The 23,548-nt window shown below is 37.0% G+C and overlaps 3 protein-coding genes across 3 annotated transcripts; all 3 read right to left on the reverse strand.

Moving 5' to 3' along the window:
• Nucleotides 1-451: 451 nt before the first annotated feature.
• On the reverse strand, nucleotides 452-4,699 carry LOC122831154 (C-type lectin domain family 12 member A-like). The gene is made up of 7 exons (XM_044117111.1): nucleotides 4,553-4,699; nucleotides 3,972-4,082; nucleotides 2,624-2,707; nucleotides 1,264-1,533; nucleotides 862-1,007; nucleotides 691-768; nucleotides 452-469 (listed from the first exon to the last, which is right to left on the reverse strand). The coding sequence occupies exons 2-7, from the start codon at nucleotides 3,988-3,990 to the stop codon at nucleotides 452-454; spliced, it is 615 nt and encodes a 204-aa protein (XP_043973046.1). The 5' UTR covers nucleotides 3,991-4,082; nucleotides 4,553-4,699.
• Nucleotides 4,700-12,222: 7,523 nt separating this feature from the next.
• Nucleotides 12,223-16,041, reverse strand: LOC122831839 (C-type lectin domain family 17, member A-like). The gene is made up of 6 exons (XM_044118342.1): nucleotides 15,928-16,041; nucleotides 14,110-14,205; nucleotides 13,842-13,994; nucleotides 12,886-13,034; nucleotides 12,717-12,814; nucleotides 12,223-12,653 (listed from the first exon to the last, which is right to left on the reverse strand). The coding sequence occupies exons 1-6, from the start codon at nucleotides 15,983-15,985 to the stop codon at nucleotides 12,509-12,511; spliced, it is 699 nt and encodes a 232-aa protein (XP_043974277.1). The 5' UTR covers nucleotides 15,986-16,041; the 3' UTR covers nucleotides 12,223-12,508.
• Nucleotides 16,042-18,035: 1,994 nt separating this feature from the next.
• On the reverse strand, nucleotides 18,036-21,866 carry LOC122831840 (dromaiocalcin-1-like). The gene is made up of 6 exons (XM_044118343.1): nucleotides 21,736-21,866; nucleotides 21,260-21,358; nucleotides 20,062-20,235; nucleotides 19,813-19,964; nucleotides 19,609-19,724; nucleotides 18,036-18,641 (listed from the first exon to the last, which is right to left on the reverse strand). Exons 1-6 carry the CDS (start codon nucleotides 21,788-21,790, stop codon nucleotides 18,467-18,469), a joined length of 771 nt encoding a protein of 256 aa, XP_043974278.1. The 5' UTR covers nucleotides 21,791-21,866; the 3' UTR covers nucleotides 18,036-18,466.
• Between the last annotated feature and the right edge of the window lie 1,682 nt (nucleotides 21,867-23,548).

Raw genomic sequence — 23,548 nt, forward strand, 5'->3', positions numbered from 1 at the left:
TTTCCAGGTTCAGTAAATAAAATCAACCAAACAATCACACTCTAATGAATCATATTTACAATATGAAAAAATATCAAAACTTAGATCAGATTATAAAGAGTGAAATTTATCATTTTAGTCATTTTAAGTTCTCAGAGATTTTTTGCTAAAGTAAAAATATATAGAGGTGAAAAACATCAGCTGTAGTGAATAAACAGTAAAAGGCAACAAAAGTAAAAACTAAAGATATTCTTGGTAAAAATGAAACAGAAAAGTTTGATTTGTCTCTAATCTGTTGAAGAGCTGCAGCAGAAAAAGGAGGAAACAGAAACAGAGTTAATTAAGAGACACTTTGAAGGCTTTCTGCTCACAGAGGGGGGAGAAGTTTGGGTATGATGGTGCTGAGAACCAGCTCGATGTGGGAGTCCCCGATCGATACATGTAGGCATATGAATAATAATCATAATCAGAATCAGTCCATCTCCAAAACCTTTAAATGAGAAACACAAACATCAGAAAATGTAAAATCAAATACTGTCTCTTTGGACTGAACTATTTTAACACAATGATACTGAAATGATAACTAATAGTTAATTTTACTTTACTTTGTTTTCTGTGTGAAATCTCTTACCAAAGTGTGTCGATACGACCGTCAATCCAAACCCAGACGCTCACAGAACTCACAGAACTCGTAGAATTCACAAAACTCACAGAATTCACATATCTCCCATAATTCCGTAGTCCCAACCAGTAGAGTTTGTTTGTGTTTATGTTTCCATAAATGAATTCCTGTCAATTACAACATTGAAAATCATCAAGAAGATAAAGTTTTGTCCCATACTGACATTTTGAATGTGTAACATGATTGGTGTCAGAGCTCACCTGTTCCTGCTGATTATTAATAACAACCAGATCAGCAGATTTGTTCTGACAGAACCAACGACTTCCATCCCAGGTCCTCTCAACATTACTGAATAAGTAACAAGAATCACTGAAGTAGATCCAACCTGTCTGACACGGCAGACACTCTGGAGACAGAAAATAACAAAATGTATTAATTTAAACTAAAAAACAACAGTTTCTCTTTGTGTTGTGTTTCTTCTGTTAGTCTGGGATTTTATCTGTATCAGGTCTTCCTGTCTGATTGCTGATATAATTAGAATATTTTAGACTTTTGCTATTTAATAGTGTTTTTCATTCATTTTGACCTTTAGATTTCTAGAATATCTATAGACATGTCTCAACGTCTCAGAGAGACAAAATGTCTCACAGTTAGAGACTCACCTTTGTAGTTGCATTGCTCATTGAACAGGAAGGCCTTGAATTTCTGGATTAACTGGATGGTCTGGTTCAGTTTCTCAGTTTCTTCCTGTAATTTTTCATTTAGGTTCTCCAATTGGCTGCTGAGTTTCTTGGTTTCATTCTGTGATTTTTCATTTAGGTTCTCCACTTTTTGGCTGAGTTTCTCAGTTTCTTCCTGTAATGTTTCATTTAGGTTTTTCAGATTACTTAAATGAGCCAGAGCTGCATCCTGTTGGTTCATTTTCCAACCGCCTGTAAATGAGAGGAAAGAAATTATTCAGAAAAATAAAATCAGTTCAAGGATCTTTACTGTTCATATTTGTTTAATTTTCTAACAGTCGTCATCTAACATGTTTGAACATATTGATCTTCAGCAGTGTGTGTTATTATCATCTAAACCTTGTTATGACAAAAAGCACAATGTGGACTAAAGTCATGTTGAATCAGGTCATTAATGATTCATCTTTATAAATTCACAAATGATTCAGGAACTTGGTTGCACAGTGGCGTAGTTGGTAGAGCTGTTGCCTTGCAGCAAGAAGGTCCTGGGTTCGATTCCCGGCCCGGGGTCTTTCTGCATGGAGTTTGCATGTTCTCCCTGTGCATGGTGGGTTCTCTCCGGGTTCTCCGGCTTCCTCCCACAGTCCAAAAACATGACTGTCAGGTTAATTGGTCTCTAAATTCTCCCTAGGTGTGAGTGTGTGTGTGAATGGTTGTTTGTCTCTGTGTTGCCCTGCGACAGACTGGCGACCTGTCCAGGGTGACCCCGCCTCTCACCCGGAACGCAGCTGGGGATTGATACCAGCAACCCTCCCGACCCCATTAGGGACGAGGGGTGTATAGAAAATGGATGGATGGATGGATTCAGAAACTGACTTGGACTTTTGTTTCAAATCATATTTGTATAAAAACTGTTTGATGTGAAACCAAACAGGAAGTGTGTTCCAGTGGTAAAACGATGCCAGGTGTTCAACGCAGCATGAAGGCGTCTCGTTTGTCAATGTTTCCTCCTTTTGCTTCTAAATGTTTATCTAACTTTAATCTGCATCCCATAATAACAGGAACATTTTTACAGTAGTAGAGAAGTCCTGCCTTCCAGTATATCACTGAGGTCAGCACAAAGTCTGAAAAGGAAACACAATCACCCAAATAAAAATACGCCACCATGCAGCATCTCCACACAATGATCCTGATGATCTTATCTGATGTACGGGAGGCCAGAGCTGCCATAAGTCGGTGGACAATGCATTGGATGGTGAAAACAGAGAGCAACTGGGCTGTCATCCCTAAAGTCATAAAGGAAATGATGAAAGTTTTTGTTCAGAGGACCAATAGGACTTACCCCAAGAGATTACCCCAATGCACCCAAACAGCAGCAGGACACACAGCGTCCCCAGAAACACCAGGACCACATGGACTTTGGTCCCTGCAAAGATTAAAACAAGACATCAATCATTCAACTGCTGCTGCTACGACGGGTTACACACATAATATTTAATCCTTAAACTAAGAAAATATATAAAAAACATACAAAGTAAATACAGTCAAATATTAATACAAGAAATAAAAAATACTAGATGGAAGAGACTTTATGTTTTAGGTAAATATTGAAAACATAAATGTCTCACATTTTAAAATAAATTTATTTATTGAAGTTAAATAAAAACAACTGAATTTTTCTGAATTTAATAATTTTCCATTGCAATCAAGTAATTTATCATAAATTTAACATTTTTATTTACAATCCAGTCAAAACATTACATTGTTGAATTATTACACTTGAAAACATAATTAGATATAAAATTCAAAAAACCAAATATAAATCATAAAAAGGAAGAGAAAGCTGGAAATAAAGCAAAGTTAAATGTGAATCTGAAAAGTTTCTTCAAGAAAAAAATATTTGACTTTCAAACAAGAAGCAGAACTGAAAAGATATTACAGACGTTACACTGCAAAAACATAAAACCTAAAATATTTCTGGGTTCTGGTGCAAAACTCTAAATAAGAGAAAACTAAATTATAAGTAAATTTTCATTTCATTTCATTAGGAGTTTCTTATGTGAATAATTTCTTAATTTTTATTTTTTGATTTTTTTTTTTAAATGCTTTAAATGTTTAATTTCCTGTTTTTTCTTTTTTGTTTGTTTGTTTGTTTGTTTGATTAAATTGATTTTGTCATTTCATCAATAATTTGAGGTGAGTAAAGTTACCATTTTAGACTTTGGACCAGCGTTACATTAAAGTCAAAAATATCACATTTAATTCATTCATAATTTTAAAATCAGTCAGGAAGTTGACGTCCCAACGCTTTTATTCTGAAAGTCTGATGAAAGGATGCTACTTAAAGTTTTAAACATCTGTTTATTTTTAACCTTAAATATTAACAAAACATTAATTTACGTTAAAAGTGTTAAATGTGGCTAAGCGGTTACATAAAGATAAATAAATGGTGTTTATCACTTTTTGGTGTTAAAAATCCAAAAGGAGTTTTTTTCCAAGCAGCCCAACAAGCTTCAGTTTTAATTAAAGACACTTTTCTTTCATTTCAGACATCAGACTTTCTCTCTAATTAAGCTAGCAGCTAAATAATAAAATAACAATATTGTGTCTGATAATCTGATTCCTGAAATAAAGATTTATTATTTTCTAACAGAAAATCCAGACTGAAATGTTTTTGAGGATTTTCTTACCCAGGATGTTGATTTTCATCACTGACGGCTGAAAACGTTCCGAGAAAATCAGAAACTGCAGCCGATGATTTCAGACGAAGATCCCAGCAGTGAAGATCGTCTCCTCTTCCTCTGCAGGAACCGAGACTGAACTCAGGAAACAGGTTCTGTGTTTTATCACTGAAAAACAGGAACTTCAGGAGAACTATTCTGACTTTTGATTTGATTATTCAAGATCTACTGATTTGCATCCGACCATAAGTAAATAAGGCTGAAGGAAAAACATTAGTATCAAATGTTTGATCTTCAGTCTTTATCTGATTAAATGGGAAGAATAATTAGCATGTTTGCTATTTTCCAGTCCTGTTGTTTTTGGATTTTGCATGCCTTGTCTTGATCAGCATGTAAACAAATAAACATGACATTCTGTTGTGTTGATGGAAGAATCCACTGGCAAACATACAAACAATGATCACAACATGAAATGGTTCATAAACAACAGACTAGATAGAATGGAAATAATGCAGACAATTTGTGTTGGGAACCTCAGACAGAGGTTGGCACATATTGACCCTGTTTCTGGGTTTGTTCTCTGGTTTCACCTTTTGGAGTAAAATCTTGGCTCGGCTCAGAGATCCGTCGGACTCCAGAACTGGGTTCACTAGAGACGGATCAGAAATGCTCAACAGCCCAGAAGGAGTTTTTCTGGTGGTCGGTGTGGCGACAGCATGCAGGATCATCTGAAGACAGTGGAGGACCACAAAGTGTCCCGAGATAAATGAGTGGATTTAATCCATGCTTCCTGTGAAGCCGGGACCGGGTCGGGACCGGGTCGGGATTGGGTCCGCTTTGGACTCACTGAGAAGAATTAGAGCCTCCATGTGAAACATCACGATGAAGCTTCTTTAATTTCCTACAGTTAGTTTTTCCCTGCTAGCTGTTTATGAGAGCCAGAACTTTCTGACTGGAAAAAAATCCTCAGATCGTTCAGCAGAAGAAAAACGCCACCATGACAGAGACTCAGACGTTTTAGTATCCATCCCCTGACTGATACCTTTCATTAACCTTTTCTCTGATTGGTGGGAGTGTTCTTTAGTCTTTGTTCTGTAATGGTAGTCAGGAATACTGAAGAACCAGTAAACACACCATCCAGAACCAGAACCGACTGTCTGTATACTATAATCAGTGGAAACACTCAGACGACCAGCACCACTTGGCTGGACCTCTGTTGAATTCAGTCAGTCACTGTAAAGAGGGTGAATACACCGAGATCCAAATTATTATACAAATGATATTTTCTCAGATTTTTCTAGATTGTCAATGCAAATGATGGTCAGTATAATTGTCAAGTTATGAACTATTACAGGATAAATCAAATTTTACTGAGAAAAGCTCCCCATGAGAACAGTATTGTTGTCAAAAATAAAAAACACTGTACCAGATTATTCTGCCCAGCAGATTTTCTAAACATTTTATGGATAATAAAGAACTGCAAACGGTCATTCTTTGAATGTGCAGCATCCCATGTAGTAAAATCAAAAGTTATTTCAATAAAAACATCTTAACAGACCCAGTTAAATAATAACACAAAACCTTCTTTGATATCACAGAACAATTCTTGATCCATTGAACTTGTGAGTTTGTAGAAAGTTTTTGATTGAATTTCTCTGCAGGATGTCAGAAAAACTCCCAGAGCTGTTGGTTGATCTGAACTGCATTCAGATCTTCTGCTGGAGGAAACTCCAGAGGTTCTCAATAGGGTTGGGGTCAGAGGTCAGAGGAGGATGGTCACCTCACCATGAGTTTCTCTCCTTTCATGTCCATAGCAGTCAATGACACAGTGGTTTTCCTTCAGCATCAGATGGTTCATCTTCATGATGAAAATGATTTTACTACTGAAGGTTCGGCTCTTTTTGAACCAGGACAGAAAGTGATCAGTCAAAGTCCAGATACTTGCTGATGTAGCGTAGTTGAATCTGCGTTGTGTCTTTTTGATAAATAATAACCGGACAACAGCTGATCTGATGGTACTTTTAATGATCCTGCATTCAAATAGAAAATAGTATTTCAGAACAGGCTTTGTTGTCACAGTGCTCCACAGCGCCTGTTTAACCATGAACAATACAATTTTCAGCACATGGATGTAGCATTTTCATTAGCAATGTTCCATTAGCATAAGCGCATCAAAATAGCTGTTAACGTAATTCTATCAGCGTTTAACAGGATTCAAGTGCTCCAAAGCACATTATTTTACAAGAACAAAAATCAAATTGTCAATTATTATCCTTAAAAACATTGATCGAACACAGAAAACAAAACTTCATACCTTCTCCCACGGAATCTGAACAGAAAGAGCGCCACGTGGGAAAACCCTTAACAGATTATAATGGTATGACCCGTTAACTTGTCTTTTAAAATCCCGAACTAACACTCAAAACAATAATTTATGAACTCAATATATTCAACAGTAAAGATGATAATTTGCATTTTCATTTGCATCACATTAAATTTTAATAAAAATAATAATTCTGCAACAGGAGGTTTCCTACTGTTCCACAATGGATTTGCCGACTTTTCAAAATAAAAGCTGCAAGTGCTCATATAATTTCCTACCGGAATAGCTTCTCTTTTTACAATCTAGTGTAATAACATCACACTGCTACACTGAGGTCATTTTTACACATTCATGGACTCTGAAGGGGCCGACCAATGATTCTCTCCCCATGATTTGGGCCCACAGCATGACTCCACCACCTCCTTGCTGACGTCACAGCCGTGTTGGGACGTGGTGGACGTCCACCATCAATCCACTACTGCGTCCATCTGGACCATCCAGGGTTGCACAGCAGTCACCAGTCAACAAGTCTGTTTGAAAATGAATCTTCATGTCCGGCTGGGCCCACTGGGTCCGGTTCTGCTTGTGAGCTCTGGTTAGGGGCCCAATAGGAGCTTCATGCACCGCAAGCCTCTGGAGGATCCTCCACCTTGAGGCTCCTGAGGCTCCAGCAGCTTCAAATAACTGTTTGCTGTTTTCTAAGGGCATTTTAACAGCTGCTCTCTTAATCCCATCAATTTATCTAACAGAAACTTTCCTCATTATATTTTTATCTGTACAAACCATCTTTGTTCTGAATCAGACACAAATCACTTCACAGTACGATAACACTTCAGTTTTTGTTAAATATCTAAAGTTTTCATACCTTCTCATACGGCACTACACTAACTGATGATTTCCATCAGCAGAGAGTTTCTTTCTCCTTCCCATATTACTTGAAACCTGCGGCCTGCTTAATAATGTGGAACATCCTTCTTTTTCTTTTTTTTATCCCTCCAGGGGTTTTTTGTGGGCTCTAGTCTCCCTTTATACACAAGTAGGCTGACAGGAAGGGGGAAGGAGAGCAGGGAAGACATGCAGCAAACGTCACTGGGTCCGGGAGTCGAACCCGCGCTGGCCGTGTCCAAATATGGGTCGCGCTATCCCCTACGCCACCACAGCACACCCTATACATCCTTCTTAACCAGATGTCCTTTAATTGAGCTCACCAGATAAACTAATCAACCAGCTCTCAGAAATTAATTATAGTGATTCAAAGAGCCCTGACACACAATACCATCTATAAATTTAATAACAAAACAATAAAATTTGTCTTTATGACACTTAAATCCAATTTGCATAATAATTAGGAACACAGTGTAGTTTAGTCTTTATTATGTTGAATAAGATCTAAGTATCATTTTAAGTAAAACTGACTTTGTATTAAAATTAACCTCATAGAGATTTAATTATAATTAGATTTAAATTCGTCCTGATTGTTTTAGATTAAAATTAGTTTTTTCTCCTTGATGACACAAATTCATCACGGAGATCAGACTCACTCCCATGAAAGAAATTAAATTATCTGCACTTGATGCCAAAGAAACTGTACAGCCTTTAAGTTACAATAAATCTCCTCTAACCTGTTGATGTAACATTTCACTCATGCTTCGCTCCCTTCATACGAGAAACAATTACAATGTAGTTCCTGCTTCAGCCACCAGAGGGAGACAAACCACGTCCTATCCAATGTGCTTTAATAATCATTTTGACACAAAAATTATTTATTTTCTTCACTTTAAATCACATATGTCAGAGTCAAGGCCCGCGGGCCACATCCGGCCCGCGAGAAGATTTTCTACGGCCCCTGGGATGATATTAGAACCGGCCCGCAGCAAGCCGGCACCCCGTCTGAAAAAATGCGAGATGCACCCCCCCCCCCCCGTTCGATCCTCACAACGCGCGCCCCCCCCCCCCCCCCCCCGTTCGATCCTCACAACGCGCGCGCGCACCCCCCCGGTCCGCTGCACTAGACCAAATGCGTCATTTAAAAAAATCTCAATGAACATTCGATCAGTCCGGCCCTCGGCTTGTAGCTAAATTTTTTATTTGGCCCTCCGTCCATTTGACTTTGACACCCCTGCTTTAAATGAAAGAACGGAAACTTAAAGAAATGAATTAATTCGTCAAACTTAATTTATTTACTTTTGTTTAACGTGACAACTTAAATCTAGTATATTTACTTGGATAAAGTTAAATTGAACACTGGTGACATATTATCTTTTTATAAAAGGTGGATCACATTTTTTCAGTGTTACATTATATAATGAGAATCTTCACCAAATATTGCGCTAAAAAGGGGAAATTATTTTTAGAGTCAATAATGTTCCTCCTGTTGTTGATTTGTCAGCAGGAAATAATTTTACTCTTCAGTTGATTAAACAATCAGATCAATAGGATGATTGGCATAAAAACAGAAATGATATAATGCATAATAAACTCACTCAGGTCTGTAGAGACTCTTCTCACTGGGATGAAGAATATTATTTATTTGCTGATTTGTTTATTTACAATTTTTGTTTCATCACAGAAGATCCTTTCTGGATGTTTTGGGTCTAAATCACATGAAAGATGGTCTGAAACTGATGAGGAGATGTTCTGATGATGGAGAGGAAAATAAAGTCAGGTTTCATGAAGGGTGAACACAACTGTTATTTCAAAAACCTAAAAATCAAAACCACGTTACTCAGCAGTGACCTCCGTCATTTTCAGTGATCTGATCACATCTGGGCTTCCTGGGTCCGAGTCGTTCGGATCCGACTTTCATGATGTTCAAAACCAAAAAGTTATGTTTGTTTATTTTTAATAATTACATAAAGTGATAATAGAACCTAATCAAGATCAAGTGGAAAACTTGTTTACATCATAACTTAATGATTCCTTAGCAGACATTCAGACTTGATTGGTCCATTATGATCCGATAATTCAAGTTATAAATCAGAACCGGTTCTGTTCTGTTTCATTTTCATGTTTAGTTCATTTATTTTTGTCCCTGACTAAAAATAATAAATTATTTGAACAGGTTAGTTAGATTAAAACATGTTGAAACATCTGTTGGAATATTAATATTTATCTTTAATTCTTACAGTTATTAAAATAAACCATAATAATTCTCTCTGCATCAGGATTTAATTTCCCTCATATACACTGTTTTCCTCAGGAGTTTAATAAAAACAGTTTGGAAATAATTCATCAATGTCTCATTATGAACTGATCCAGTTAATAAATATCAGTTTTTTATCTAAAACCTTTTTGTTCATTTGTGTTTGTGACATTCTTACTAAATTTCTCCCTCATTTTAAAAACTTTTTCCTCATTACTTCTTCATCATTAAATTATCTCCCAGGAGTTTGTTTCTGTTTTCAGGTCCAGAAAACTTTTCTGTAAATCCTTCAACTTCAGATCAGAAGCATCAGAACAAAAAGACAAAAAGGTTTAAAGACGTTTCGTGATCTGGTCGATACTTTCTTTGAAAAATCTTCCTAATTATATTTCTAAGGACAGCAACAAACAGGCCCGTTTCTGTTTGGGGTTGTCATGGAAACCACCAACAGAGAACTGACAGACTGAACCAAAACTTCTTCACCATCAGTTTGTAAAACTGGTTATTTTTTATTCAGTCTCTTGACATTTTAATTCAGTTTAATTAAAGTAACCAACAGATGTTTCCTGATCCTGGAATCTGTGAGAGAAAATGAAGAAATAAAGTAACAGCTGGCAGCATGTCTGTTATCAAACCTGCATCTCTGAACCTGGGAAGTTTTGTCACGACATTCTTTGCATTGCTCTTGGGGAAAGTTTCATGAAAGGACAACCTTTCAGTGTTATCTCTCATCCAGATCAGGCATTAATGGCTGCAGGCCGCGTTGGGACTGATGTGCATATCAGTACTGGAGAGGACGGCAGACGAAGATCCCAGCAGTGAAGATCGTCTCCTCTTCCTCTGCAGGAACCGAGACTGAACTCAGGAAACAGGTTCTGTGTTTTATCACTGAAAAACAGGAACTTCAGGAGAACTATTCTGACTTTTGATTTGATTATTCAAGATCTACTGATTTGCATCAGACCATAAGTAAATAAGGCTGAAGGAAAAACATTAGTATCAAATGTTTGATCTTCAGTCTTTATCTGATTAAATGGGAAGAATAATTAGCATGTTTGCTATTTTCCAGTCCTTTTGTTTCTGGATTTTGCATGCCTTGTCTTGATCAGCATGTAAACAAATAAACATGACATTCTGTTGTGTTGATGGAAGAATCCACTGGCAAACATACAAACAATGATCACAACATGAAATGGTTCATAAACAACAGACTAGATAGAATGGAAATAATGCAGACAATTTGTGTTGGGAACCTCAGACAGAGGTTGGCACATATTGACCCTGTTTCTGGGTTTGTTCTCTGGTTTCACCTTTTGGAGTAAAATCTTGGCTCGGCTCAGAGATCCGTCGGACTCCAGAACTGGGTTCACTAGAGACGGATCAGAAATGCTCAACAGCCCAGAAGGAGTTTTTCTGGTGGTCGGTGTGGCGACAGCATGCAGGATCATCTGAAGACAGTGGAGGGTCACAAAGTGTCCCGAGATAAATGAGTGGATTAAATCCATGCTTCCTGTGAAGCCGGGACCGGGTCAGGACTGGGTCAGGACCGGGTCCGCTTTGGACTCACTGAGAAGAATTACAGCCTCCATGTGAAACATCAGGATGAAGCTTCTTTAAATTCCTAGAAAACTAGTTTCTTACAGTTACTGAAGGTTTTTGAATTGTACAGCTGCCGGAGTCTCACCAGGCTTTTCTGTTTCTGTTTGTGATTTTTATATGTGATAATATTCAGAATATCAATAAAAATTTTCATTACAAAGCATTTTATTTATAAACATCTTTATAATTGCCATATGTTTGAGACATACACAGGATAGAAATGGTGTTTTCCTCATAAAGCGTTATATGTATTTAATAACATTACAGTATTTTACAGAATGAATGAAAAAAAAACTTGGCAGTTTTTTAAAAGAAAAACTAGTAAAAATATTGAAATGCTGTGTAATGTAAACACAATATTTTAAATCGCAATAAAGAGCAAATAAAGTTTAATTTATATGAACAAAATGTCTTAAAAAACTATATTTTCTTCATGATTAGTAAGTAAAATATGAATCATTTCCTAGTGATTGCTGTGAAATAAAGCCTGAATCCCAAAAGATAAATGGCATAAAATAATCCAAAAATCTTAAACTTTATGTTTTCTTTCATTCATTACACAGTGGGCTGTGTAATAAAGTCTAATCTGATTTATTTCTTTACTTTAGCTGGAGTTTATTAAGTACAAGTGGTTTTCCCTCCACCAAACCGTTAATAAAACAAATCATAAAGGATAGCGCCCTCTAGTGGCAGCAGGTTGGAGCAGCTCTGCTAAATTTGGATTAGTTTTAGTCTAAAGAAAAGACTAAAATATTGGAGATACCAGTATAATAACACGTTAACATGCAGATGTTTCTGTTTCCTGCCTTCACACAGTTTTGTGTTAAATTCTCATGAAAGCCACAAAAATGAAAAACCTTCCAAAGAACAAATTATGTTCACATATTTTTGCGTATACTGAAAGTAGCAAGAGTAAATAATTTACTGAAAACTATGGGCACATCAAGAGATACACTGTAAAAACAGTCAGTTTTACTGTAAAATGCTGGTAGCTGCAGTTGAAACAAATCCACCTTAAAATTAAAGGTAAAACATTTTTCTTTCATTGTCATTGTTTACTTTAGGGTTTAAATGGTGTAAATGTTTTACTGGAAAAGAAAATGTTTTCCCTAAAATGAACATGAATTCAACTCATAAAATTAATGTACAATTTACTGTTTTCACTGATTATTTAACATCAAAATCAGAAACTGAGATTCTTTTTTCTTTCATTTTTACTGTTTATTAGTATTGAATACATATTTTTAGGTGTAGTGATAAACAGAAAAAAAAACATATTTTTAAAACAACAACAATGCAGATATAATTTATACGTGATCATGAACTGATCAATAGCTAATTTATTTGCTCTAATTAGCAGATGAGGTCATTAAAACACCAAAGAAAGGCAAGACATTTAATATCATGATGAAACTTTAAAATATGACGTGTTTCAGTTACGATGGTGTAAATATCCCAGTGAAGAGTGAGAACAGAAACTCTTTAAATGGAAACGTTGAAGGCTTGCTGCTCACAGACGACCTTGCTGAAGGTCGAAGATGTCGTCGGCAGCCAGCTGTCTGTGAGATTCCTCCAGGCCAACACCTCCGCAAACGAACCCAACGGGTTCACATCATCCATCCAAAACCTGCAGACGAAACACCATCAAGAAAACATCGTTTTGTTTCTAGGTTTCTTCATAAACTCTTACCCTAAAGTGTCTTTGCAGCCGTCGATCCAGACCCAGCTGCCGTCAACGTGCTGCAGGCCGAGCCAGTAGAAGCTGCTGCTGAGGTTACTGATGAAAGCCTGTGGAGAAACGTTGGCATTAAATTCTCAGATTACTTCAGTTTTTAAATTATTCATGTGTTCTGGCTCACCTGTTGCTGCGGATTATTAATAACAACCAGATCCGCAGATCTGTTCTGACAGAACCGACGACTTTCTTCCCAGTTTAGCTCGGTGTCGTTCCTGAACCAGTAGCACTTTTCCTGGAACCGGAACCATCCGTCCGGACACAACTGGCACTCTGCAGCCATCCCAGTAAGACAAGTTTAACACAGAGCAAAACCAGCAGAGTTTATCATGCTGTGACCTTTCACACTTCCCTGAACGGGTTAGGAGACGTTTATGGGCTACAGAACATGTGAGATTTCATTCTGCTCAGTTCTGCTGATCTTGAACTCTTTAAGGCCTCCAACACTTTAAATCCAAATGAGCTGCTGCTGGACACACTTACATGTGAAAATGGCTGCAATTGCACAACTGTACTTCTTTGAAAAGCAGAAGTGGGGCCTCCTGCACAACCAACAAGAATATAGCAAGTGATAAGTCAACAGCAGCCATTGTACAGCCCATCCTCAGGGCTCTGCCATCAGCCATCAGCATCTACATTAACTCTTTGAAGGAAGTGAATTGATGAGCTGCATTATTTTATTTTCCTCTGAGATCGATAAACTATTCCTGAATTTGAAAACCAGCTGAACAAATGTGCTGGAGCTCAGCTTGGGTTGCTAGGTAACGGTTGGGCTTGGCTTGGAGTTGCTGGGTTACGACCAGAACTCTGTCGGGGTTGCTAGGAAACATTAGTTTTTTCTTCAATCAGCGTCCAGAAAAATAAATCTGTTAAAGTCAAATAATTTAGTTATTTTCCAGAGAAAACAATCACCGGCTGCTGCACTTCATTATAAAGGTAACTGTCTCGCCGTATATATTGTAAATATGGCAAGACATTTTACACTTAAAACTACAGCAACTATTTACATTACATCCAATTTCAGTATCTTCCTAGTTTAAACTGAATAATCATCTAATCATAAATAGTTGAGCTTCTCACCTCCGACGGGACAGAAGTTTCTCACAGAGAAGTTTGTGGATGTGAGGAAGAATCTGAGCTTCTGGTTGAGTTTTTCCTTCTCTCTGCATGTCCGCTCAGACGCCAGCTCCAGCCTGCTGGCTCTCTCTTTCTGTTTCTTTACTTCTAAACAGCCTTCAAACGACAGAAACACCACAACACACTGTCATCATGTGACCTTTAACCTCTCACAGCCGCATAACACTGTGGAGGGACATTAATCGATAAATACGAGGAGGAAGAGACTCACTCCAGGTGATGATGCCGATGCTCACCGCCAGCAGGACCAAGGTGACCCCCAACGCCAGCAGCAGACAGAAGGAAGAACAAACTTCTTCTTTACTGTCTGTTGGTGGGAATTAAAGCAGATATAAATATTATCTTACAACCACTGGTTACGAATTACAGCATAAAAGTTTCCAAAGGGGCTGCACAGTGGCGCAGTTGGTAGAGCTGTTGCCTTGCAGCAAGAAGGTCCTGGGTTCGATTCCCGGCCCGGGGTCTTTCTGCATGGAGTTTGCATGTTCTCCCTGTGCATGGTGGGTTCTCTCCGGGTTCTCCGGCTTCCTCCCACAGTCCAAAAACATGACTGTCAGGTTAATTGGTCTCTAAATTCTCCCTAGGTGTGTGTGTGTGTGTGTGCGTGTGTGTGCGTGTGTGTGTGTGTGTGTGTGTGCGTGTGCGTGTGTGTGTGTGTGTGTGTGTGTGTGTGTGTGTGTGTGTGTGTGTGAATGGTTGTGTGTCCTGTATGTCTCTGTGGACAGACTGGCGACCTGTCCAGGTGACCCCGCCTCTCGCCCGGAACGTCAGCTGGAGAGGAACCAGCAACCCTCCCGACCCCATTAGGGACAAGGGTGTATAGAAAATGGATGGATGGATGTTTCCAAAGCTGCAATTTAATAAATCGTTTTTTTTACAAAGCATAAGAGCTTAAACTCTTATTATCTGAACATGACAACAGATCAGGATTTCTGTACCCAATTTTAAATAAAGCACTTTAATCTGCAAGTATTTTTTTCTGTGTAGGTTTTTCTACACAGAAAAAATAAAAATAGATTTTAAATAATTTGTTCTGTTTTTTTTAAGAGGTAAAACAAAAACATTATTTTACTAAATATTTACTTTAGAAATAAAGTTAATAATTGGATACAAACATATTTTTGGTAAAAGTTTGGGACTGCTGATCATTTGACCATAAATCCACGTAAATCCAACAATATTTTAGACAAAACTGAAAAAATGAATATTGAATCAATAATTTATTCTTCCAGTTCTCCCCTGAGAGGCGAGTGTTTGTTGTTTTAATGATCCGATTGACTAGAAGTCCTTTTTCTGTGTTTGTCATCATCAGCTGTTAATTTACACCAGGTTTTATCTGATCATCTGTCATCAGTTTACTTCCTGTTTCCTGTTTTTCAGGTTTTATTTTGTGTTTTCTAGTCTTCCAGTCTTTCTACAGGCTGTTCAGTTTGGTTTTCTGTTCATGTCTCTGTGATTAACTCGGTTATTAAACCTCTCTGATTCGTTCTCTTTGGTCAAGACTTGTTGGTTTCCTGTTGATCTTCAGGTGCAAAAACTTTTAGTTCTTCTAGATCTTGTTCATCATTCATCTAAATCTTGGGTCTTTGTCTTAAATTCACTAGTTGCTGATTTATTGATTATGTCTTTTCATTTTCTTGGTTCCATGTAGCTACTGCTTTAATTTGATCTAAACCTCTTAAACATGTAAATCTAAAAGCTGGTTTCCCAGATTTCTAGAATGATGCAGCTAATTATTGTAGCTAGCTTTAAAAAGCGCTGACGATGAATTTCATTTCAATCCAATTTAATCCAGAAGTCATAAAAATGAAGGAAACACTTTCAAAAGCTTCACTAAATGCAAAAAAAACCAACATTTCACCTGCTGGTTACGTTTAAGGAATATATCAGATATTTAAGGTTTTTCTCCAGGAATAAAATGTCAGTCACTAACAGAATATTTTTCATCATTCTTCCTCATTTAAAACTGAGTTATTCTTGAGAAACTTCAGCTTCTCAGATGTCGAAATGTTTGCAGAGAGTCTCTTACCTGATCCAGGCGTCTTTGCGTTTTCCTGAACCTTCTTAGTGTTGATTTCTGCTGACATATTTTAAAGTTTTAACTCTGACAGCAGAAAGAAAAGTAAGAGTCGACCTTGTCATGATACTGAGGGAAAAAACCCAGTGATACTTTATGCAAAGCAGAGTTTTCTCTTCCTGTTTTAAAGACCTTCCAAACAGGTCGTCCATTGTGTGGAATGATGGGAGAAATCGCCCAAACATCTGACCTGACGGCGGTTTGCATCAAGGTTAACTGTAAACACAATGTAGCAAGTTAAGCAAACAGAGATCACAGAAATCCATGCAGCAGAGCCAGAACTTTATGATTGGACAGAAATCCTCAGATCGTTCAGCAGAAGAAGAACGCCACCATAATGTTTTAGTATCCATCCCCTGACTGATACCTTTCATTAACCTTTTCTCTGATTGGTGGGAGTGTTCTTTAGTCGTTGTTCTCTAACGGTAGCCAGGGATACTGAAGAACAGTGAACGGACCTTCTAGAACCAGAACCGACTGTCTGTATACTATAATCACTGGAAACACTCAGACCACCAGCACCACTTGGCTGGACCTCTGTTGCATTCAGTCAGTCACTGTAAAGGGGTTGAATAGTTTAACCTCTATTGTGTTGAATACTTTTGTCATTGTTTGGTAGAAATCAATTTTCACTTTTAAATTAAAAAATATGTTTTTACGTATCTGTTAAAACCGTCACTAAACCAGTAAAAGGTTCAATCTCCTCCAACTTCTGGAGTTTTTATTGCCGTCTGAAGAAATGCACCAAAAACAGCCAATCAGAGCCAGGAGGAGGGTCTTAACGCTGCCAATCATCCTCATGTATCTGCTGCTAAATGTGTTGATGGGGGAAACACAATTCATTGTTTCAGGAAAACTTCACCTGCAGTCATCAGCAGCTATGCTAACTAGCTTTAGCATTCGTGGCAGACTGCAGTGTCATCAGGGTGATTGACAGCGCTAAGATCCGCCTCCTGGCTCTGATTGGTTGTTTCTGGTTAGCAGTGGGAACACAAGTAGAGAAACTTTATTTTTCTCACAGATTATCCGTCTCAAAACAAACTATCATGATGAGTTTCAAAAATGTGTTAAATATATTTTATAATGTTATATTTTATAAAAGTTACATTCTACAGTTTTAAAGTTTTTTTCTTTTTGTAAAGTTTTTCTCAAAAAAGCCAAATTTTGTTGATCCTGATTGATTTACAGACTCATTGTAATTATTTCTGTTTTTCTCTTTAAAGCAGTTTTTATAATGGGATGTTGACCAAAATGTAAAAATGACCAAACCATGGATATCATGACAAAACATTTAGCAGGTACATATTTTTACCATTTGCACAAAAACAGATTATTAGAAAACTTCTATTCAAAAGTTTGTTTGTAGTAAAATCTGTTTTTTTAGAGGCACATTTTGCTGTAAAATCCAATGTCTTTTCATTTCTGCTCCTTAATGTTTACATAAACTGTTCAAACATTTTTTAAGTGAAACCGTGAAAGAAGCAGAAAATAAATGCAGAGTTATTGAATCTGTAAGAGGATCCAACTTCAGAAATAAAAAAATTACTTCCTCATAAATTCTTAGAAACCGACGTCACAAATTAAGACCGAGAGACGATGACAGGGTGAAAGGAAACTGTTGTCAGAAATACTTCAGTCTCTGAACCGACCAGATGGTTTATGTTTGTGATGTTTGTGATGTTAGAAATGTTTTAATGGATCTGGCTGAAAATGGAGAAATGAAATCCAAACCAGTTACACCAGTTCTGTCAGAACGAACCGGGCCAAATAAAAACTAAACCAAAGTTTTGACCCAAATCAGTCAGAAAAGTTATTCTGTCTAAAAAAAAGAAAAAAAAGGTTTGTCTCCTAAATTTGTGATATTTAGAAAACAAATAAAGTTCTTCTGACCCAAAGCAGAAATAATTTTGGAATATTTACGACAATATTGTATGTTCATTAATATACAACCTACCATTTAAACAAAATAAATTAAATTAAACTCAATTCAATAAAATAATTAAAAGCATATTTTGATTATGAGTGAAAAACTTTAAATAGAATAAAACGGAACAGAAATTCCTTTATTGTTTCTCAAATTTTGTTACATCAGCAAAGTGAAAAGCAATAAAAGCAAAAAGATTCAACAAACATCAGAATAAAAAACTGGATAAAGAACACAATGCTAATCTGTGCAGATATCAGCAGAAATATGATTTAAGATGAGTAGAAGCTGTGAAACCAGCACAATGCAACACTTTATACAAAAACAAATTAAAAGGTGCAAATTGAGTTAAAATGTTTCTTCTTTGCCTCCATCTTGTCTGGTTGGAATTTGAAAGCAACACATTTTTCTGCCAGACGTTTGATTTTATCGCGTGGCTCTGCCACTAAAAACCACAAACAGACTCATGAGCTGCTGCGCCCAAACCAGCTGCAAACTTCAGATCAAGAAAAGCTCATTTAGGCAGCAGACATTTGAGAAGTGCTTCTGCAAACCCCCAGCGTTGGGTCAAAGGTCGGACAGCCAACTGGCTCTGGTCTCAAGCTTCTGCAGGGCTTCTTGCTCACAGATGAATTTGTTCAGAAAGGCGTTATCTGATGTGTCCCAACTCTTTGTCGGAGATTTTCCTGGGATCAGCAGAGCAAACGGACCAGAGGAACCATAAACTGATCCCATCCAGAACCTTCAAAACATTAGTGACTGTTAAATTCTGCTGGTTCTAAACTGAAAGGATACAAACAGAAATGACAGAGAAAAATGACGAGATCATGGAGACAATCGATATTCAGAGCAGAAGTTCACATTTTGTGATTATTCTGAGGAATGAAAAAACGACTTAATGTGGATTTCTACAGACAGCACATCAATCAATCAATCAATCAATCAATCAATCAATCAATCAATCAATCAAGTTTATTTGTATATCATATTTTAGCAAGGTGCTTTAACATCATGAAAACACAAAAATAAAATCCATAAGAAGAAACAAAACATTTTATTGAAGTTATTTATCAAAATTATCGACAAATCAACTTTGTTACATTTATTCACATTTACTGGAATAAATGTTAGGAAAAAATTAACTGTTAGTGGAATTTTTATTTTTGCTGTATTTTTCATTTTCATTTATTTTATTGTGAAGTATTGTTACTCGGGAGTAAATTTCTAGATACTGAATAAATTCATTAAATGAAAAACTTTAATTTTTTGTGACCAGACTGTTTGTATTAAAACTTCTGGAGTTTTAATGAAATGAACCGATTTGGGAAAATGTTCCTTTGGTCTAATTTTGTTATTTTGTAATTAGGTTTTATATATGATCCATTTCAGACCTTAAAATACCAACATGTTATTTTTCAGTCTGTCTGGTGATGTCATCTTGAAAGATTGGTCATTTAATCAGTTACTTTTACCAAATACTTTTGTACTTTTACTTCAGTAAAAGTTTAGTTTACTCTGTTCTAATTATTTGGTTTCAAAATAAACTCTGACCAGGTGGATTTAATCTACATTTAAACATTCATTTTGTCGCCTTTCTGAAATAATAATCAGAAGTTTTTCCCAAAAAATTGATTTTGGTGACGACAAACGCTAGGTGTTCTATCTTATTTATTTCTTGTGTTTGTTTTACTTTAATTTAAATTTCTTACCCCAGAGTGTCATAACGTCCGTCAGTCCACACCCATCTGTTGTTCATTTCACGTAAGCCCAGCCAGTATCCATGATATTCATCATAGTAAAACTTTATCTGTTTACTGAGAAACTCCTGAAAGTCATTTGGTTTAAAATCATTACAATCATATTTTAAAAGTTAAAAGTGTCATTTTAAAAGATGACGCCGTCCCAGAGCTCACCTGTTCTTGCAGGTGATCAATAACGACCAGATCTGCGGATTTGTTTTTGCAGAGCTCATGACTTTCCTTCCAGGTTTTCCAAGGATGTTTTTCAATAAACAGATAACACTTTTTCTGAAACTCAACCCATCCTTCCTGACACGGCTGACACTCTGTCAACGTGAAACAAACGGAGAGACGGAGAGACTTTCAGCACCAACTAGGACTAATTTAGTTTGTTTTCAGGAAGGTCACATGATACCAACTCACTTTCACCATTGCAGTAATTTGAGACTTGAACATTTTTGAATTTCAGAAAAAAGCTCAGCCATAAGTTCAGGTCATTATTCTCATGAGTCAGCACTTCACTGTCATTTTGTAGTTTTCCCATCTTCATCTCCAGCTCCTGGAAAGTTGCTTCCTGTTTGTGTATCTGAAGACTCACTGAAAATGACACAAATTAAGAGAATTTAACATTCACTTTGTTTTAATCCTAATGTAACTGTACATTAGAAAACTCTTCAGTGACTTTTAAACAAATTGCTGGAGATGTAGAGTTAGGATATCAGAGGATACGTCAAATAGCTGCAGATGCTAGATGCTAAATGCTAAATGCTAAATGCTAAATGCTAAATGCTAAATGCTGAACCTTTTGTGTCCATGTTACAAATCATGGCTGTCCGCCCAGCGGAGCAGAAAATCCTTTTGTTTTTCCATTATTCTTATTATTATGTCTCTCCTGTGAATATTGTCACAGGTTTAATAACTTTTAACATGCTTTTATTGTCGGTATATTTAGGCTGGTCTGACTTTATCTGCATGGAAATCAAAGTTGACATGAACTAATGAAGCATCATATCTGTGGCGGTTATTCAGTTTGGGTTAATTTCATGGTTTTAAGTTGGTTTGGATAAGTTAAAGTGATGTCAAATATTTAGAGTTTAAAGGTTGTAAATGTTACCGGAGTGGAACCAATGTTTCATTTGTTGTTTCGTTTAGGTACGTATTTTGGTAGAGGTTTGGTGAGGTTGCAACCAGCCGCGTTGGAAGAAGAAGTTTCTTTCTTAACCCTTTCAGGTTGAAGCAGCCAATGAGAAACACATTTTTGTATTTTAGTTTTGTGTGGAAATAAATGTTAATTTTATTTATTTTGTCAAATTTCTTAGCCACGTGTTTTTAAAGGTGACGTAATGCGTCTGTTTTTAAGTCAAGCCACTTTATTGTAAATAGTAATAGTTGCCTATTCTCTATGAGAATGTCTTTCTGTAAAAATGTATTTTGTGTTTTGTACAGTTCTCACAGCATCGTTATTAAAGTAACTATGAAGAACTCGTCGTTTTCTCCCTGGAGGGATTTATAATATCGATATGAAGTAACGTTTATGTAGCCGTGTTTTGATCTGGATACACGCGGCGCTGTAAAGTGACAGCTGTAATAATTAAAATGTGATAAAGGAAAGTAGACTTACTCCAGATGTTGACCGAAATGCTTCCCACCAGGAGGAAGCTAATTATCCACAAACTCAACAGACGGCTGGAACAAGTTATTGATGTTTCCTTTTTTCTCTCTGCAAGACAAAGAAAAATTTAATAATCACAATTTTGCACCGACAGAATGGTTTCCTGCTTTTTAAAAGAAAGGAAAATCTAAAGAAAACATCAAATCTAGTTGCTTTAGGTGTAGGATTTCATTATTTTTACCGTAAAACAACAGATTTAAAAAAAGAGGAAAATGGAAGTTCAGTTCAGAATATTTTTTGACCAAGTTTACCACAAACTTTAAATTACCCAAAAATACATTCAATAAGAAATCTGAATATGATACAAAACAGTTTTAATAATCTGCTTCTCATCCAGTCTTTCACCAACAACCTGGTTGGTTCCAAACAAAATGTACATTTATGTTTTTGTATTTTACAATAAACATCACACACCAGTAACTCACCGTTTGAAATTGTTTGAACATTTTCATAAATCTCTTCATGCGAGTCTTTGGCCATCTTTAAAGTCTCAGAGGTCTGCAGATAAATATGTTTTAATAATTTTCTCGATGACCTCGATAAGTCTCAGTTTCTGGATCCTGATCCTCTGAGTTCAGCAGAGACACTGAAAGCAAAACGTCTGAGCAGTTTCTCACTTCAACCTCATCAGTTTTCACACCTCTTATTTTTAATAGGTGTGATCTCGCCTTGAGCAACGAGACGGCATTTTAATCACAAGTTCTCAAAAGATGAAGTTACACCAATGCCATTTAAGACTAAGCTGAAAAACAGCCTCAACATGCAGAGCTTTCTTTGGCCAGACCACACAGCAACAGCTGAAGGAGAGCAGAACCAGAAACCCAGAGCATCCGTCCATCTGTGGTCAGGACAAACATTCACCCTGTCACCGTTAAAGTATTCACATGAGCCAACAGTCCTGACTGCTTTATGCACAGAGGGTTGGACCTCCAGGGTTCATTTAGTCCACTTGGATCAAACTCCAGTCCGTTTGCATAGAAAGTCCGGTTCGTTTGGGAAGGCGTGAATACAAACCAAAAAACTGAACTCTGCTCAAACCGGGTTTTATGGGTAAATTTTGTTCTGTTGAAGTGAATTGTGCTCTGGTTCACATGCATATCTGAACACCAAGTGGACCAGAGAGCTCTCCAAGAGCAGAGAATGAGCTGCAATGCAGGGCATTCTGGGTAAATACAACCACAACAAGCTTGAGAGCGAAGCCTGGTGTAATGAAGAGATCTTCATTACTGGGACTATTTTTACACATCTCACTCTACAGCACTTTAAAAGCATTTTTGCCCTCTATTAACAAGCACTTTAAGCATAGATTTGCACAACAACAATTTGCACAAAAGAAGTTTTAATTATATTTATTGAGTATTTTAGTGATTAGCATGTAGCCTTTTGTTCTGGGCTCTGGCCAGCTGCTCATTGAGGACTGAGGTCGGTTGCCTGTTTCCCAGAGCAACGAGCTGCTGGTGGGTAAAAACTGAGCAAATGTTGTGCATAATCTGTAGAGTGATATTATGGAGTGACTCTCCTGTGTTTTCTGTGTCCTCTCCAGGACGTTTGGACAAATTCTGGCCCAGGGGTCCAGATACCATAAATAGCTTCTGGGAGAGGCCAATCTCCACCTGTTTTATTTAAACAGGTGGAGATTGATGAAGTGACTCCCCTGTGGATGAAAGGTGGTTTGGTCCGTTGGATTATTAAGGCAGCAGTTTCACCTGTGAAGCAGTGATGACCAAATGAAGCCTCATGAAGCAATTAAGCTTCCCGGTCCGTTGTTTTGCCCAAAGGTTCATCACTCGATGCTTCATTCATTCCTCACTAGTGACATCTGCTGGTGAAACTGTGACAGCCTTGTTACTCAGACATATTTAAAAACAATTAGTAAATGTATTATTGTCACAAAGTTATTGTCAAACTCACGTTTAGTGACAGGAGAGTAAATTAAATCCTATTTAACTAATCTTTTTTAGTTATTAAAATGATTTGTAGCCAATCCTGGTATATGTTGACTGTCAGTGGCTGTTTTCTTCTGTCACTGACTGATTTAACAACAGACATTTGTTTTAGTGAATTCAGAGTGCAGCTTGTTGGGGCAGACAGTTTCCTTTTAGTTTTGATTTGCCTCCTGAAAATCTAAAATTCTTCAAAAATTCACTTTTTCTTGGATTTCTATTGGCTCTCTGATCTGATCCCTTATATTTTTACTCATCAGCCAGGATTTTACTTTTCCAACAGCTTTAAGTCTGT

The sequence above is a fragment of the Gambusia affinis genome, linkage group LG05 (genome assembly GCF_019740435.1).
Source record: "Gambusia affinis linkage group LG05, SWU_Gaff_1.0, whole genome shotgun sequence".
NCBI lineage: Eukaryota > Metazoa > Chordata > Actinopteri > Cyprinodontiformes > Poeciliidae > Gambusia > Gambusia affinis.